Genomic DNA, 19,562 nt, shown 5'->3' on the forward strand with positions numbered 1-19,562 from the left:
GGCAGCAGCTCACGGCCTCACCCGGCATCTCCTCAGCAGAGTTTGGGAGACTTCGCTAATAGACCTGAGCACTGGACTTTCAGGGAAGAAGGAACATTTCAGAAAGCACAGAGGAGAGCACATTTAGCAGCAGCAAGAGAGCTGGAAACAGAAGGAAGCCTTTGAAGAGCTGGACTGATGGAGAGAGATGGAAAAATTATGTGAAGTAAGAAAATACAGACAGAGCTTGCAGGCAGGCTGCAAGCCTGGAGGGGGACGGTGTGTCTGATACTAGAAGAGCCTTTGATTTCTCTCCTCTTCCCCGAGTTCTCCGATTAACACTTCAAATGTTAACAGTTTCAAAATGTTAGTGTTTAGAAGAGAGGACCCAGGACTTCAGAAACTGCCCAGTAATAGGCAGTCGTGCCCTGCGGCTTCCCTCCCGCCCGGCGCACTGAGCAGTGCCCACGCCAGCCCCAGCACCCCGCTGCTCCGACTGCCGGGGGGCTCGGCCGGTTCCCCCACGGCTACGCCCTGGCCCCCGCGGACGGATGTAGGGGATTCGCAAACAAGTCCCCTCTTGGCCAGCCCAGAGGAGGGACGGCAGGTCTCCTTCGCCAAGTAACTCCCCAACTACCCGGAGAGCTGGCGAGAGCCATTATATAACTGCGACGCAAGAGCCTCGCGCGCTGAATCCCAGAACTGTCATCGCAGCCTTTGCAAACCCATTTTTACCTCTCTAAGTGTGGCTCATCAGCGACGAACATGAAAGCTGCAAACCCAGTATGTTAACTTGGGACTGCTTAGCAGGGAGAAGAAGAAATAGAGCAGACCCGAGCAGATGCTGAACAAATATCCCCACAAAGCCACGATACCTCCGACAAGTTTCCTATCTCTGTGGTGCATTTTACATCCTTCCAAGCAGAGCAATGAGACCCTGAAGCTTTACAGTGACTCGTAAACTCTTCCCAGTTCTTAACAAAGTGGATGACAGGTTAAAATGGCCAGAGGAAAAAGGGAAGGTATCTGTATACCTGTCACAGCTGCTCAAGCCAGCGAGGAAATTAAAAGCCCTTGAGTAAAATCTAAATATATATCTGCAAGGGAAGCATGAAAAGTCTCCAGGCAGAGCAAAGTAATCAGGCACGGCCGAGCCACTTTTCCAGACGAGTACATAACGGGGTCACTATCCGCTTCCCAAGATTTAATGAGACCAGCGCCGGGGTCCTCGCCCAGGCAGAGCTGGCAGCCTGTGCTGGCAGGGACGGGCAGCGCTTTCCAGAGCATGAGTCAGCCCCGGCGCTGCGCGGGGAGGCAGCGCTATGCGGTGAGCAGGAAGGCAGGCAGCGATGCTCAGAGAAGGCGGCGGGGCAGGACCCAAACCCAGCCAGGAGGAGCAGGGGGGTCCCGGGCTCCCCCAGGCACAGGGCTGGGGGCTGGCAGAGCCGCTTTCCCAGGGACAAGCAGGCTGGGTGCCTGCCCTCCACTGCCAGTAGCGGCAATTTATTGCCTCCCAGCTGTAACGATCTTTGCACTACAAATGTTTATTAGTCTAAGTGTTTGTGCAGTACTTTTCCCCCGTGAATCTGAAAACACCTTGCAAACACCCCTGGGTACCGCTCGCGATACCTGCAGGAGGAGCAGCAACAGAGAGGTCCCCACGCCCAAGCTGTCGGTCGGGAGGAAGCAATAAACCCATGCCGCGTGGCGTAATTACCGTGGCAGTTCTCTAACTTCCCTCCAGCCTTTCCGAGGACCTGAGCCCTGCAGCTTCCCTCCAAGGCCAGGACCTTCCCCTTGCTGCCCTCCTTCTGCAGGTGGCCGAGCCGAGACCCGGAGAAAGGAGAGGGATGCTCTGAGCATCCTCAGCCAGCGGCTAAGGGCAGGACGGCCAACAGCAGCGCGCTCACCCCCAGCTCCTGCGGCACATTGTCCAAAAACACTCTGTTCCAGGGGACAACCCACTCCCCCGGGACTCACCCCAGCTTTTCCCAGGGGATGCGACAGGCAGCAAGAGCTGAAAAGCGCCTTGTGCCTCCCCGCGCAGCCTCTCGCGAGCCCTCCGAGCGCTCGCTATTTCCAGCCCAGCAGCAAAGTGCCTTCAGGAGCTGGTGACGCTCCGGATGGAGACACACTACGGCGTTTAATGAGCCAGGAGGCACAGGCAGCTCGCTCGCTGCTGCAAAACGTCTCTCTGAGCTCCCCAGCAGAGCTCGCCAGGAAGCAATTTCACAGAGACTTTCAAAATGCCAAAGTGATTCCTACTTTGCAGTTTTAAAGGACTCCGAGCCTTTTTTTGCATGCCATTTTTGCAGCAACTTTGTTACTAAAGTATTAAAATTCTAATGAAATGATCAGCTAAACTGCAAAGCTGTGTTTACTTATTAAATGGCTCTAAGAGTTTCTGCTTAAAATGTGGAGAATTTTAGCATCTAAAAACCTTATTAAAACTTTTTTTTCTTGGCTTTTTTTGTTTTTTTTTAAAAAGATGAATCTTCAAAGGAGAAACTTAGGCTTTGGGGCTCTCCATCAGCTCTGCCAACTGTGTCTCACGGTAATAAAATTCTCTTCCCTCCCCAGGGTCGCTGGATCATGCTAGGTACCATTTGCCATACATTTCCCGTTTCTGTCACCATTCATTTTGTAATACGTTACATAAGACAGAGAAAATGGCAAGTCCATATAAAGAGAAATTCACAATGTGCTGCAGAAATGAGGCATGAACTCCATGGAGTCTATGACGGCCTCATCACGGTGTGTGGGAAGGACTAGAACAAGGGATTGTACCAGATCATTGATCTTCAAGTACGTTTCTTATTTTAACTTCAATGAGAAAAATTTGTTTCCCAGTCAATAGCGTGCTGTAGCTGAAAGTTCTGCCATGAGATAGGAGTCCCTGCCAGCCAGCTGACGTGCAATGCCCAAGTCAAAGCTCAGATGCCGTCGGGGATCTGACAAACAGGGTCTCTCTGTTTACACGTTCAGCCAAAAGCAGGGCTCAGAACCAAGACATTAAAAGGAAAAGAAAGGTTTCTTGTGTAACGCTTGGGCCATCCAAACCGCCACCATGAACAGGCACCACGTTCCTAAAAGCCTTAACACAGCATTTACACAATGGCAAAGGTCTTTTACAATGTTGGGTATCTACACACTTTGTGTAGTCTGAAATAAATGAGTAAAGTGTGCAGATGACTGCGTTAAACACCGTGTCCCTGCTGTAAGAGGCCCCAGGGGCCTCTTCTGCACAAAAAAACCCTGAAATTCTCCCCAAAGGAGACAAGCGCTGCTGTACGCGTGCAAGCTCTGCGCTGCCTTCTGCCGAGCACGCGCGGTCAAGAGCAAAAGGTGAACTAAAGCCACAGAAAAGGCTTTTTAATTCAGGTTATTATACAACATTCGTCTTATCTGCTCATCAGCTTCTGGTTCAACTCCCATGACCAAATCTTCTGTTGGGAAGGGAATATCCACTCCAGGAGTCGGTCTGACAGCAGATGCTATTTCACGGATGCCGGGTCTCGACTGCCTCATACATTTACAGTAAAAAGCACACTTTAAAAAAAATGTCTTGGCATGTTCTCATCTCTCACATAAAGACACACAAAAGTAAAAAGGAATAGACTCTGATTTTTTACACAGTGTCTCCTTAAAGACTGAACTGCAAACACCATCCTCTCCATTTATATTCATTCTGGCCAGGCAGAAGCTTTTAGGAAGAAAGATTGTTTAATAAACAGACGTTTATAACAAGTGTCTGATCTTGCAGCCTCATCTTCTGGAAAAGAGTCCATTAAATCAAGTGAGAAACTCTCTGATCATTAAGGGTCTTTAATGGTATCAAGATTAAATTATATTATGATTGTGCTAATATCTGCACCAGCAGGTTCAGCTGTACAGCTTTCTCTCCCTAAGATCCGATAGTGGGAAACAGGGCAGCTTAGAGGGAAAAAAGGCCTTTAAAGGTGTGATAATTGTTCCAACCCTCAAAAGTTGCTCAAGAAAAGCAGCCATCGAGCCCCAAAGCAGATCTCAGCGCTCTCCTGTGCTAATACACGCCTGATCAGCAGCACCCGCTGTGCCTCTCGAGTCATCCTCCTTTGAAAGGGCATGGGAGATCGCACTGGCACGAAAAAGCACCCACAGTGCTGGAAAAGGGCACAGGACTCATCCAGACATGCGTGTCATCTCAGTCTTTCATAACTCCCTGCCACAGAGCTGAACGTCCCTCCCTCGCCTTCTCCCTCCCGCTGAAAGCCCCGTCCACGTTCCCCTAACCCGCTCCCTCCGAAGCAGTGCAGTCCCTCGGCAGCTCGCTAACACACACAACGACGGCAAAGCAATCCCTGAGGGTGCGAACGCCAACGTCATTCAGCAGAGCAAAGCCGTGGCTGGCATGGTGCCATCTGCTTCAGCACACTTACATGATGAACAAACTTTGCCCCTCGCCTCCGAAGCTGGATGCCTTCCTGGGGCCAAGCGCATCACCAGCTTCTCTTGGAAAAACCTGCACGTCACAGACGGAGCAGAAGACACTTTCCCTCCTCTACATACCAGCACAGGGCTTCCTTCAGCAGCATAGCCTTGCTATGCAAACGGTGGCTTTGGATTTACTTCATTAACCTTTTGGGCTTAACCTGAACCTGCTGCACAGCTCTGCCAGGCGGGACTCCTTCACAAAGCTGTACGAGGCATGTCCCTGGGCGTTGGAGAGCAAGCTTTGGGGGCTGATAGCTGGGCTTTGCTCTTTTTCATAGTTGTTGGTTTGGTTTTTTTAACTCGCACTGTTGGGAAGGCATCCGTCCTTCGTACATGTGCAATGTGTTTTGCACATGTCTGTAAGCAGAAATTTTTGTACTGCTGAACCCTGGAAGGCTGAACGTTTCTTAGCCACAGAGCACTGCATCTGGCATTAAAACACATTTACAAGTTCTTAGCAAGAAAGAAATATCTCCCATTAGAGACCATAACAAGAGCTGCCTAGAAATTGTTTTTCCTCTCAATTTTAGCAAATAGCTGCTGGCAATAAACCTCTCCATCAGCACTGGGCAGTTCTAAGTGCAGATACTGTGTGGGAAGAATCCAAACAAAGTGACAATATTGAACTTTAAAAGCACTTTAGAGAAAGATGAAAAGGAACAATTGTTGCATGTCAGCTCTGGAAGAGGCTGATGAGATGTAATGGCTCTTCGTGTCACCGTCTCTTCACCATGTAAAACTTTCAGTGACCCGACAGATTACTAACTCCTGCAGCAGAGCCTTCCAGCTCATGGCAATCCCTGTACAACAGCTCTGAGATGGCAACATGAGAGATCTCCACTCCGGAATGGGACTACAAAGTCTTGCTCCACGTGGGAAAACCTCACGGTGCTGATTTACCGAGCTGGAACTGATGCCATGTGTACAGGGCTTGAGGAACTTCAGACAAGCGGGGATGAAAGGGTGTATAGAGAAGATGAATGTCCCCTTTCTTGCTCACATGCCGGCACGCGGGCGAGCACACTTATGCACATACGTGTGCGTGAGCGCCTCAGGAAGGGTATGTCCCTGTGCCAGAGAGGTGGAGCTGCTCCGGATGACTAGAAAGACCAATCTCAAGTCATCCAAAGTGGGAACTGAAGTGTCAGAGAAGGCCTTCACTCTCAGCAGCGTGGGTGTAATTGCATCAAACTGTAATGAAGAAAATCCATCTTCAAAATCCAAGCTCAAGAACAGTGACTAAATAGCTTCCTTGAATAAATGTCTTTCCAGAGACCAGCTGTAACTTCTTGCTGAGAAATACGGGCACCACCTAATACCCATTTCTCTGTCCTTGAACAAATAATGTGACTGTGCATTATAAGTACCAAACTAAATTAGCACACTAGTGTCCATGCCAATTATTTCAATTAAACTCTCTTCTAATAACCAATTACTACCCATTTCATTAAATGAGAAATTTTTCAAACAATACTCCCATACGGAGCTATTGGCCCAGATGTAATTATGCGCTTCACACGTTGACACGTGGACACTGGGCAAAGGAGTTTCTTTCGGTCTCTGCAGCTCTCCCCACTCCCAGTCATGCAATCACATCCATAGCTGGTCTGAAAGAAAAAGTTTTAGGCAGCGTTTTAGCTTTGAAAAACTGTATTTAGCACCCGTCTGCAGGAAACCTTTCTATTTAAGCTTTTTCAGTCACATAGAAAATAGCCCACTGCATGCAGTAAGAAGGCCACTTTCAAATTAAATAGCTCTAGGGGATTGATTAAGGCATTCAGAAATAATGCAGCGTGGCTTGGCCAGATGCTTATGTCCTACCGGTAATAGCTACAAGACCAGCTCCGCTGAACCAGCAGAAGATTCGAGACAATCTCTAAACCGAGAGCGTTTGCTTCCTCTCTGCCTGCAGCGGGGCACAAGCTGCCCGATCTCTCTAGTAAAAATATGTCAGGATCAGCGATAAACGGCAGCGCTGGCTGAGCCCCAGCTACCTAAGCTCTGTCAAAACCCAAGTTACACGAGTTGCAAGGCCAAGCCTCACTCCTCAGGCGGAGGCATCTGCGTCTCGCCAGAGCTGCTCATCTGGCATTGCCCCTGCCTGGTCCCCGCTCAGTGCAGAAGGGGAAGGAGCGAGATCCTCCCACCGCCCCCGCAGAGCGGGGCTCCGGGCTCCCGAGCAGAGGCAGGGGGAAGCTCAGAGGCTGCTTCTGGCTAAAACCCAGAGAGGAGCCACGGGAGCAAACAAAAAAAACCCAGAAGAGAAGGCAGGAGCCGTGGCTCGGGGGTCAGCAGAGGCTGGCAGCCTTTGCCCAGGAGGGACGGCGATGCCCTGCCCGCCCGGTGCCGACGGCTCTTGCCTTCAGCCTCCGCGTGTGCAGGAGCAGGATTCCCGCTGCTCCGAGGAGCTCTCACTCCATGAGTCTCAGGGGTGGAAAACCACCCGCTTTTGGCAAAGGCCTGCCTTGCTCGTAAACATTTAGCTGGTGGATTTTTTGCTGCTTTCTGACAGGATAACACATTTCTCAGCGATGTCACTTCTGCCCACAGGATGGCAAGGTCTCAAGCTGACATTTGCTAAACATCTTCACCACCTGCTCCCCAGAAACGTTCCTCTCTCCTAGACAGAGGAGATGTTTTTCTTGACAGCTCCTGCCATCGGGGAGCTAGCACGGACTCTGCCACCGAGCCATGGTGTTTGTGCTTCGTGCTCTAACTGCTGCTTGGCACCCCAGCAATGGGTGCTGGATTCACGGGGGCGCTGACCCACGGCCAAGGCTCACAGAGGGCTGGCCAGGCCAAAGCAGCAGCATGGCATTTGGAAAGTCCAATTCCCAAATAAATCTGCTTGTATCAATCTGAAGTCAGAAACCGATTGCAGCAAAGCTCAACCAAAGCAACGGCTTTGCTAACAGTCACCACCGGCGTACTGGGAACGGATATGAGACATGCAGAAAGGCTCGATGACTCTACCCACAGCCCAAAAAGTAATTGCTCCTTGCCTAAAGGTAGCTGCTAAATTTGCAGAGCAACACTCCCGCTCCTGCGGGAGCCTGCGTGGGCTGCAGGAAGCGCGGCAGAGTCACTAATCCAAACACAGCCGCTGTAGTACCGGCACTCGCTCCACAGCCTCCCCGCCGCACTCCCCCACGGTTCCCTCCCGAAGCCGCCGCAGACCTGCTGCCGTGCCGATCCGCAGCGCTTGTGGACGGCGGCTACACGAGCCCGTCGGCTGGAGACCAGGCCTGAGCAGCGCAGAGCCCGAAGACGCTGCGAAAGGCCCCGCGGGAGCCACAGCCTGCGAAGCGGAGAGCCCGGGTGCTCGCCACGCAGCAGAAATCACCACCCAAACTTAACGAAATCCAGCAGATCTCAATCACAGATCAAGCACAGAAGACGTGGTGGGTTTCGCCCGACCTTGAAATGAAACTTTTTAAAAAAATCCTGCTGTTGTACTGGATAGCAGAGGCTGACAAACACATAGTATCCGTGTCTGTTCCCACTATTGCAGGAGAGCAACAAGCCCCAGCCCGGAGTGAGGAACTCATCACAGCCCTCTGCAAACCAGGACCAGGAACTATCCAGCGTGTGAAGAAGAGCAAGCAGCACACGAGGAAGGGGGGATACAACCTGCAGATCCACATTTAACTCCAAGAATTTCAGGACCTGCAGACAGGAGGATGACAGCACTTTCCTTGGGACCCCCGCATGTCCCCAGGCAGGATCAGGCTGGGTGGAGGATCTCAGCCTCCAGCCTCGGCTAAGCTGCTGTTGCAGGGGGAGCACAAGGAATGCTGCCCGGACAGGAGACACGGACATACCCCCTCCACACCCCCCTGCACCCCACAGACAGCGTATCCAGCATCTCACATGCAAATGCACCACACCAGTCAGCTTTATGCAAAGCTGTAACCAAAAGCTAGATGCCAGGTGACAGCGAAGAGTCCTGGAGAGAAGAATAAAATCACAATTTTGCCCTGCATTTGGGGAGTATTGTTGGATAGGAGTCATGTTTGTGGTGTCCTCAAGAGGGCTCTACCACAGCATTATGAAAGAGCAGCAGCAAAAATCATCCGTGACAAAGAAACTGTTGACAACAGTAAACATGAAATCCGGCTCCGTAAACCGACCGCAGCGGGGCACAGAGCGAGGGTCAGACACTGGGCAGCCCCACGCGGGTCAGGGGAGCGATGCCACGCAGGTGAGAAAGCGGCTCATGTCCGAAGTGGGCACCCCCAAACAACAGAAGGAGGTTTGCATTGGCCACAGCGAACACCCGCACTCTTCTCCATCAGTTCCTTGGACCACCCAACGCCCCATCTGGGGACACAAACCCCATCCCCGGGCAGTGGAAGGCTGCTCCGCCGCTCTGCTCCCCGAGGGAAGAGGCGAGGGCTCAGCGCTGCTCCTCACGCCGCAGCTGGGAGCAGCTCCAACGCCGGGAAGCCAGGGGAGCTTCGGTTCCAGCCCACCGGAGCGTGCCGAGGCGCAGAGCGGCACAGCAGCACGCTGCCACGAGGCAGCCAGCACCTCACTAGGGCCCAACGTTGCAAGCAGCGGTTGCACACTGAGCAAAAGCAGGTTATTTCTGAACCAGCACCTTCAAGTACAAGACCAACCCTCACCCTGTTTTTTAGCTCACAGCAGGCAAGACTTTAACACATCAAAACAGTAACCTACAAAGGGAAGGGGTGAATGAACCTCTCGGTCTCACCAAGGTGACACCTCGCTGTGCGTGTCCCCCCTCTTGCCACACTTCAGTCTTTCGCCGTTGAAGCAAACCACTTACCTCACCCAGTTAATTCATTGCCGTTTCACTCTTTACATTACCCAGCTGACCCCACGAGCTACCCACCCCCTGGCTAATGGGCTCGCTCAGCGTATGCTGTTATCCTCAGCCTTCAACACAATTCCTCCTTCCTTCCCTCCGGCTGCGCCCACGTCCTGGCCTGGCTCTGAATTCTCAAAGGCCGTGGCTCCTTGTACATCGTGCTACGCGTATATGCACACTCACACAACTGCTGCAAAAAAGCAGGCAGGGAAAAACAACGATGGCGTCGGATTGGAGAGAGTGTAAGCAAGATGCACCCTCTCCATTGCAAGAGGATCCTATTCAATGGGGAAAATATCATAGAAAAACAGAGGGGAAAACACGCCTGTGTACAGGTACCCTCGCACGCAGCAAATACCGTCTGACCGCAGAAACGTTCATTCCCGCAATAGAAGGCTTGTGCCCAGCACACTGGAACCGACCACAAAGCGATTGCTTTGGAGACGTCACGATCGCAACGTGTTCCACCTGTCTGCAGACTTCGCTTTACAGCTGCCACTCACAAACACTGCTTCTATGTCCCGTTTGACTGTCAGCGAACAGCACGGCCCCAGACCGCCTCTTGAAGACAGACGACCAGAAGAGAACCAGATGGTCTATCTTTAGGAAGAAGACATAAGCAAGACCATGCAATTGTGGCCCCGGTGCAAGTCCGAAGAGGCAAAGCCGACTCAAAGCTCCTGGAGTTCTTCCAGAAAGCTGTGGATGGCCCTTGCAGAGCACACACGCCCCCTGCACTGAATGTCTCATGTAGTTTTAGAACAGAAAATAACTCTTTAAAATGCTTGCAAGTTAACATAACTGTTGCAAAGCATTGCTTCACCCACTACTACAGGCTTCCTGCTTGAAGGGACAAGTTTTCTGAATTTGAGAGATTTGGAAAACATGCTTTTTTTTTACTTTAATCTCCTAGTAACATGCTAACGTCCACAACCTATCTGTCCCACCAAGACTTAAGCCTTGGATTTCAACTCTATCACCACAAACTCCTTCATTATCCATTATTTATTGTCTAGAATAATTGAAGGGGCAATGCTGCAGCCTACCCAGGGGACCCGCAACCCTGGGAACCTCCTCCCAGCCCTCTGGCTATGCAGGGGAGATGTTAAGACACCCACAATAAGGTTGCTGGGACAGGACAGGAGAGCAGGGACTGCTGTTAACCCCCAGGGACCTGCGTTCTCCAGTGGCTTGGACTTTGATCGTCTCCCTGCAGTAAAACAGCCAGCCATGAATTTGCTAAAACGGCAACCAAATGCTCCACAAAGAAAGGAAATAAGGTCATGATGGCAGATGAAATTCAACAGTACCATTTTATACCAAGTGTCATGTAGCAATGTAATCTAAACTCTGAACTCTCTGAAAGATAAGAAAGAACGGAAGATAAAATTCTTTTTATTGCAGCAATGCAGCAAATTAATAGACTGATAATAGAAGAAATCTCCAGATTCAGGGACTTGGAGGCTGGTGCTGCTTAGCCTTGCATTGCCCAGCAGCCTGCCCTGCCAACCCTTCGCAGGCAAACTGCGGCCAGCACAGTTCTGTAGGTAGCTGGCAAGAGATTGGTACAATGCCCACATGACCCATTAACTGAGCTGTCAGTCAGGAGGAATATGAGGCATTTTCTTTGCAAATTAATACCTACATCTTTGCCACGGATCCAAGCAAGTGCCAGTGGAGCAGAGGCAAATGCAGCATGGCAAGGAAATCTGCACTAGTTGCAGGGCTTCAGCAGGCAAATGTGTTCACGTCTCTCTTGATAAGCAGAGCTGAAAATAGCAGACAATAAAGAATTAATCCTCTCTATTGATGGAACTTCTCAGAAACAGAGATGTTTTCATCCAAATTTCAGGCCTTTTATTCCTCTCTAAACCCCTCTGCTGCATAGCCTACTGCAAAATGAAGTCTCTGAGATGCTATGCCTTACAGAAGAATGTATGGGGGGGGATTTACTAACCAATTTGTTTAGGCTCTGCTTACGATCTCTTTTACCATGACCACACAGGGGTCTGTGAGAGAGCAGCTCATGCCCAACTAGAGCCAGCATTAGGACAGGGCTGGCTGCAGCAGGTAGTGATGGTGCGGCAGGAGTTGAGCTCCTGTCTCCCCGGAGGCTGCGAGCGGGGGAAGCCTGAGCTCCGACGCTCCCTACACTCCGTCAGTCACCAAACAGGTTGTGCAGAGGAAAAGGAATGAGCACCACCTTCAGAACGGCAATAAATTATTTCCCTTGGGAACAAAGATGCAACTGTGACGAGATAAAGCGGTGGGAAAACATAGCAGAAAAATTTAATGTATTCTCTGCAATTACAGCTACAGCTGCCAAGTTGTTTCTCATACTGTCACTATGGCAGCGGTGACAGCTTCGGTCTCAGCCTGACCTTCCACCCTCACCCAAGCCGACGGCAACACTCCCATTGATTTCTGCAGACACAGGGTTTTGCCACGATGACAAATATCCTCGTTTCTTCACCAGATCTGTGGACACAGACTCACATTCATGATACCTTCCTGGTGCGAAAGGGACCCACGTCCCTTGTAGATCTGTGCCAAGATCTTACACGCAACCAAGCTTCTTCCACTGGCTCGCATGTCATTTCTGTTCTCTGCTCTTTACTGGTAAGTTTAAGCAGCCATCCATCTGAGCACGGGAGCTCCAAGAAGCCGCAGGCAGAAAGGTGCACCAGGCCCACGCAGAGCTGGAGCAACCGGCGATGTCCCCACCGGGCTTCAGTCTCACGCCAAGAACGCGTGGAAGGAGATTTGCCCTAGTTAACCATGGTAGGACCTGAGACTCCAACATTTTTCACGCTACTCTGCACTCCGTTTCTTCAGTTTCACTGCAGGAAACTTTTCAATTAGGGCTTTCTGTGTGTCCTGTACAACCGGTCAAGGGGAGTAAAAACGTTCATTTTGCCAACGTGTTTAATTTTCCTTCAGTAAGGCCGACGTCAGCCACCCAGGGGCTGCCCTGCCAGCGTGCCCACCTCGCAGAGTGCCTGCAGACCGAGCGCTCACTGCTGGGTTGCGAGGGCTGTCGCTCCTCCCCACGGCCCTGCCCTTCCCCTTTGCTCTTGCACACAATATCAACCAAAAAACCAGATCCTCAACTGGTGTAAGTCTCTGCTGGGACCGCACCCACCGCTCTCAGCAGGGACGCGGCCCTCTGCCACGCTTGCTCATGCTTTCCCCTTCACTTGGACAGGTACTCGCAGGTAACTCGAAACACTACGTTTCCCCTTTCAAGCCCATCCTCCCAATAAATTGAATAGAAACCAACGTGAAAATAAATAAACTGAAAAAATGCACCAGGGAGGGATGGAAATTTGAGCCCATAGTGTTAAATTGTGCTAAATAACTGAAAATCGATGTTGTTCTTCCTTTTCATCGAGGCACAGCTATAGGTACTGCAGCACGCCAGGGACACCTCCACTCATTCCACCAGACTGTTACGTGCACTTACTTTTATTACTAGTAAGGGTGTGTTACTGACAGTAAAAGCAATATCCCTGCAAAGAGTAATGACATTTTTTTAATAAAATAATAGATATAATTATAAGAGAAGTGCATTTCTTCTCTTACACTATTACTTTCATAACTTTCCTAATATTCCTGCTGATGTCCAGGGGTTTCTGCCTGAAGATGAATACTCAAAGGCACATCAATAGCTACATGGAAATATCCATTTTAAAAACTCCGAACAGCACTTCAATTAAGACACCGCATTAGTAATCATCACTGCAGCCTTTCAGAACAACTGAAAAAGCAAACCATAATTAAGAATGCTGTCTATCATTAAAAGAAAAAAAATCTACAAACAGAAGAAAACCCAAATCCTTTTTATAAAGCTGCCCCAGGCTTCCAACATGCTCTTCACCCCGGTGTATCCCATCTGGAGCCAGGCTGAGGAATCCAGTGGCAATATATGTTGATTTTGTCTCTGTTAAAGGAGAGGACCCGCTAAGCCACCCTCGCTGGAGAGGACCCGGCCACCCAGGGCTGCAGAGCGCAGGCTTCTTGGTTACTCTTGCATGTAAGGTGGCGAATGGGACCGGCAACAGATTTAAGTATGCCAACACCCTGCCCCAGGTGTTTTTCCCTACACTGCTAGCAGCTCTGCTAGTCTAGACCTAAGGCACCGTGCTTCAGAAGAGCCACGCCGGATGGCTGGTGGCCTGGGACTGGTGGCCCCTGCCCACTCATTCAGAAAGCAGGAATAAGCCCCGTCGGAGCAGTGCGGCTTGTCCAGTCTGCCCCCCATGAGCTCTGGCGCTCCTGGCCAGTAGCTTCTCCAACCACCTTGATGGCACCTGGGGACTGAATTCGGTCTTGTCCGCAGCCTTGGCTGACACAGCAGAGCTGTAGGCATCTCCTTTGGAAAGAGCTACACCAGTATGTGTCACCTGCCCGACTCGCCGTGCTGCCTGGCTCAGGAGCAGGAGCCCACGCAGAGCAGCAATCGCTCCAGCCGGGAGCAGGGTTACTGCCGCAGGCTGGCTGAGCGTTCAGGAGCAGACACTTGCTTGTGTACTGTCGGACAGAGACTTTCTGACAAAGCGTTGACTCAGGAAAACAGCCTAATCCAATTAATAAATGTTTTGCTTTTGCTTTGCCAGGTGGCAAAAGCAGAGGAGAAGCAATTCAATTCAAGCGGTCACACAGGCACGCTCAAGCTTCTGTTTCGGATCCCACCGTCTTCACCAGTGTTATTTATTACTTGGTTTGGAGCTGGGCTCAGGCATCGCAACTGAGACTGAGTCACCCTTTGAGAGGCTCTGCACACAGGGCTGGTGGGAGACTGGGTCTTAACACTCTTATTGAGGGAAAGGGTATTAGACAATGAACACCTTCATCCTACTTTCACAAGCAAGGGATCAAACTGCCGGGAGATGAAGAGCCTTCGCCAGAGGAATTTTGCGGCACACAGGCATTAGAGCTGGATCTCCTAAATCCAGGTACAAACCTTCCCAAGCACAGGTCGTATAGCCTGAACAGACACTGCAGTCCAGAACCTAAAATATTGGCCATTACCTCACCATCACAGAAATAAATGTCTCGAACTTCTGGATACAAACTGGAATTTTCAAATTAGCATCTGCATCGTCCCAATAAAATGAGAAAAATCGCCCATTAAATCAAATGGCAATGAAGTGGGGATTCAGCCGCAGACGTATTCAAGGAACCTGACACAGGGACACAAAACTGCTCAGATCCATTAATGTAATGATGCATTTGATGAGGAAGTCACTTGGGGCATGTTAGCATGAAAACTGCAAGGATGAGATCCTACAAGCCTGGTATTTCAGCACTACGGTTTGCTTGTGCCACGTATAATCCAACCTATGATTTAGAGCCACCACTCAGTGACAAATTCAAGAGACAAAGACCAGATGGCAGTTAAGAGACAAAGAAGTTTTCAAAATCTATCTAACCTGGAAGTAGAAACTTAAAAGAATTCGCCCCAGTTGTTAAAAGCCTCTCTTTTCTTGGTTATGCAACATCCAAAACATCTTTGATTTGACACAGGAGATGTTAAAATTTTTATAGAGATGTTGCTGAATTCTTCTGCACAAGCAGCTTTTCCAAACATCCTCATCCATCAAAATGATTCTTTGCCGATAATTAGCCTCAGAAAAATGCACTTAATCAAAGTGACATCCATTACTTCTTGCTACTGTAAATAGGACTGTGGCTTCTGACAACGATTTTCTGGAAAGTATTCAGACTATTTAAATTAGGCAACAAATAAGCTCCTAATGGCACTTCTCTGAGATACAGTTTAATTTTATTTATGGGCTTTTTTTATGCATGCCCCAGCCCAGTTGTCAGCACTGTCCAAGAAAAGAGAACGCAGGAGATCAAAAACTGCCATAGTCAGGACAGCAAAGATCAAAGGGATGCCACAGCTTGTGGTATAAAACAATATTTACCAATTCGGCAGACGTGCTTTCTCAGCTGCCTTTCATCAGCAAATACCAGTATCACTTTAGAACAGAAGCCTTCCTTGCAGAGCCCAGACTTGCAGCACTGATGGGATGCCGCATTCAGCTCCTTCTCCCTTCCAGCAGCACCCCTTGGCCTTGCTCCTACCCACACGGGTACCATTGCACCGAGGATTCCCACGACCGGAGGACTCACGCGCCAAGCATGTGAAAGGGCAGCCGGGCACAAGCAGAATTCGTGCCCCCAGTTCTTCACCTTCTTTTTGTTACAGGCTCAAAAACTTAAACTCTGCCTTTACTGTTCTATTCCAGTGGCTCTGAATACTTTCAGGACAGCAAAACACCGGTGAGATAAGAAATGCAATACTGCTGTAAGAGAGCAGAACAGATCTCTTTTTCTCCCAGTATTGACATTGAGAGAACCTTCCAAAAAGAGAAACTTCTAAACCAGACAGGAGTTTTGCCAGACAACTGAGGCAACTTCAATGTTCCCAAAAAGAACCTTCTCTCCCCAAAGGAGAAATTACCTCCCAGTCCCCGTTAGTCAGAGTTATGCCCTGAGACAGCAGTTCGTAGCCTCTGGAAATTTAGAGTTGCACTGCATTCAAGTACAGCTAAGCTCAAAGCCTTCCAGATGCCTCGTGGTAGTGAGTTCCAAAGATTAATACGAAGATGTTGGAAGGAGCACTTCCATTTGACAACTCTAGATTTGCTGGTCATTAGGCTTTTCTCTCTCTGTTGCACAAATCCATTTACCTCCCCCATTCCTCTTCCAGCCAGTCTTTTCCTGTTTGCTTCCCATCTGATTTATTACTGTCCTCCACACAACATTCAAAGTATTATTTTAATTCTCATGTTAATCAGTCTACTTGCCAAAGAGTAAGCTTTACTTAGTTAGACTGACTGTCTTCACCTTTCTCATTCTAAAAAGAAAAGTAAAATAGGAGCAGCCTATTTTACCTATTCCACCTCGTATTCACTGATTAGTTCTTTCAGTTCTGTGGGTTATCTGGACATGCTCTCTCCTCCTGCCATACCACAGCTCTCTTAATTATCTACTTGTTCCAGAAAGCTCTCATCTCTTCAAGCTCCAGCATGACCTCATTCTCTTACCTCAGTCCAGTGTTGGTGTCTCCTCAGCATCCTCTGTGATGAGGATGGATTAACACATCTCTAACAGAAGCGGTCTTAATTCTCCAGAAGCAGTGAAACCTGGATTCCCCTACGGCCTCCCATCCTTTCAGTCTTCTGCTGACCCCAGAAACCTCCTCACTTCCATCACCACACTATCATTCTAGGGGAGTTTTTCAAAAGCAGACATTTGAGACGCTCATGTTTTTAGCATTGCTTTTATAAATAAATGAGATATTTAGTGCTATGGGTGTTTCCCTTCAGTGTTACACCTGTAAGTCCAATGAGCTCTATTTTACCACGCGCAGTTCCCCATACTGTTTACGTGGGGGAATTTTCCTCAGCACATTCCTGTCAGTGCTGTAACAAAGCACTTCAAAGCATATCTCTGAGCTGCTTAGTATTTATAAGGACAGCAAAGCCAAAAAGACTTTCTGCTTTTCTTCTGCTAGCCTAAATCAGCTGCTTATTTAGTTGCTTTGGAACAGACTAATCTAGTCATAATTAGTCCAGAGACCGTGCTTCATCTATACAGTCCCGGTATCATTAATGACTTGGACTGAAACGGAGGCCTAACAGCAACATTTCCAAAAGCCTATGGCAGTGGCTCACCTCAACTCCCAGCGGAATCAAGAGGACTACATGTGAATAGCAAACGTGTGCTCACAGATTTGCATTCCCAAACACACTGTGAAGTTTTCAATATCTTCTAGATGAAGGGGGAAGTCAAACAACTAACGATAGCAGCACATAAAGCCAGTGAAACAAAGATAACTTGAGAAATAAGGCTAATGAATTTACCAAAATAATCCAGAGCATCTCCACGCTAAAATTAAAGAGAGATTCTGAATCAGAAACACTCAGATCTAGATGAAAATGAAGAATAAGAGGTATACCAGTGAGATGCAGAAAAAACACACAATCTGCAATTGTCATCTTCTGTATTTCAGATCCATTCAAATACTTAAATATGAAAACTATTAAAACTCTAAACTCATTATCCAAATGAGCCATATCATAACCATTCTGAAATCCAGACATTTTCTGCATTGGAATTTCCAATCAGCCTCTCACCTGATGCCATAAAACTATATTAATGTTTAAGTACCTGTTAAGGAAATCTGGGCTTTAAAATCTTGAGGATCACAGACTCGTTTTCGAGAAAGATCCATTCTTATGCAACTATAAAAGTTAGGAACGCTTATGTAGAACATTTGTAAATCCCACATTCTCAAACCCAAATTCACTTTTTTTTTGTATAACACTCGTACACATTAAAAAAATGAAACTACCTTTTAACACAGATGCACAAAAGCCTTGATGCAGGTGCACCAACTACACAGCAGCTACCCAAAGGCTAACTTGCCAGCAATTGAAGGGTTTTTTCCAACAAGAGTTACAGCTCTCTCTGATTACATAATGCAATTAATTGGTGGGAAAAGATGACAATCTTATCGCCTCTCCATTAGCACTGTAGCTCCTTGATTTTTATGATACGAACAGAGTTGAAGGGAGGGTTGTTCTTCTTCCTCTTCATTTAACTGCTCTGCTCATGGAATTCACTTGCCACTCATGGCATTCCTCCTTTTGCTTTAGCTCACTCAACCTAGTAATAAATCCCTGCCAGCCAGCCAGGAATAGCCGGCTTGGCGCTCAACCCATAAAGGCCATTTCCCTACACAGCCCAAGAAAGGGAGAGTTGTGCCACATCCACAGCAGCTCTTTAGAGTTACTCTGCTCCCATCAGCATCCCCTGCTGCAAAGACAGCCTTTGGGAACAGCCTGGATGAGCCTTATCTCCTAAATAAATGTATGCGCTCGGCCCAAACTCTGCGTATGGCTTAACAGGGAGTTTCACCAGCCCCTCACCTCACCAACTGTATCTCACGCATCTCCCAGCCAGGTCCCTTTTCCTCCTTGCCAACCCCTGATGGGACTCCCAGACACAGCAAGCTGCCCAGCATACCCACACATCTCAATGTCTCCTGACCCAGTATACCCACAACTCCCAACGCCCAGCAGCTCCGGCATGTCCACCAGCCCTGGAACACCCACACGTTCCCAGCGCCTACTGTCCGAGGCACACCCACGCCCATCCCCGTGGCCTCCATCCCCAGCACCCCCACGCACATCCCAGTGCCCCCTCTCCCGGGCACGACCACTGCTTCCTGCGAACGACATCCCAACGCCCACAGGCTCCGAATACTCCCGCACCCCAATGCCCGCCAGCCGCCCCCTGCCCGTACCCCCCCCCCCACCGCCCGCCGAGGCCGCCGCGACGGGAACCGGCCGTCAGCACCGCGGAGAGCTCCGCGCCCCGCGGCGATCAGCACCGCGGAGAGCTCCGCGTGGGGCGGCCTTCAGCACCGCGGAGAGCTCCGTGTCCCCCCCACCCGCCGTGCGTGGGTGTCGTCCCCCCCGTCCCGGGGGGGCGGGGGTCCGCGGGTGTCCCAGGTGTGTGTCCCCACGGCCAGGTACGTGTCCCCACCCCCGGGGACTGCGTGTCCCCAGGAATGTGTCTCCCCCCCTACGCCCCCCCCCCCCCGCCCCGGGGTGTGGGTGTGTGTCCCCCTGCCGCCCCACCCCGCTGTCCCCGTCCCCCCCCGTACGCCCCGAACCTGTCGTCGCTCTGGAAGGACTGGTCCCCCAGCAGCAGATCGCGGAAGCGGTACCGGGGCGGCAGAGGCAGCACCTCGGACTCCAGCTCCGTCATCTTCAGGGCGGCGATGTCCAGAATGACCCCGCTCTTGCGGCTCCCGCCGCCGTCCCCGCCGCCGCAGCCGCCGGGCGACGAGAGCCTGCGGGAAAGAAGGGGGCAGCGGCAATGGGGCGGGGGGGGGGGGGGGGAGCGCCCTGCCTTGCCCTGCCCGCCCCCGCCGCCCGCCCCCGCCCCGGCACCTCCTCCGGGGCCGGCCCCGTGCAACCCGCACCCCGGCACGCACCGCCCGGCGCTGCCCCGACCCGCGGCCCCCCGCCCCGGGAGAGGCTGGCAGCCCGCCGGCTGCGATTACATTGCGGGGCAGGCGGCGGTGCCCCCCCTGCAGAGCGCTCCCCCCGGGGGCATGGGTGGCGAGGGGCTCGGCCGGCCTCAGGCGAGGGGCCGGCGGGGCGGGCAGGGTCCCCCGGAGCGCCCCGCAGCCCGCTGCGCAGGGCAGCGCTGTGCACAGGACATTTGCTTCTCAGCAGGCAAACAACAGAGAGCAAGA

The 19,562-nt window shown here is 50.6% G+C and overlaps 1 protein-coding gene across 3 annotated transcripts in view; it reads right to left on the minus strand.

Annotated features, from left to right (window-relative positions):
* Window positions 1-19,069, minus strand: part of KCNT1 (potassium sodium-activated channel subfamily T member 1) — a 72,974-nt gene extending 53,905 nt beyond the window's left edge. For all 3 annotated transcript variants that reach the window (XM_050907977.1, XM_050907976.1, XM_050907975.1), the window contains exon 1: window positions 18,975-19,069. In XM_050907977.1, the coding sequence (XP_050763934.1) occupies window positions 18,975-19,069 (95 nt within the window). The remainder of the gene's footprint in view (window positions 1-18,974) is intronic.
* Between the last annotated feature and the right edge of the window lie 493 nt (window positions 19,070-19,562).

The sequence above is a fragment of the Gymnogyps californianus genome, chromosome 18 (assembly GCF_018139145.2).
Source record: "Gymnogyps californianus isolate 813 chromosome 18, ASM1813914v2, whole genome shotgun sequence".
Lineage (NCBI taxonomy): Eukaryota > Metazoa > Chordata > Aves > Accipitriformes > Cathartidae > Gymnogyps > Gymnogyps californianus.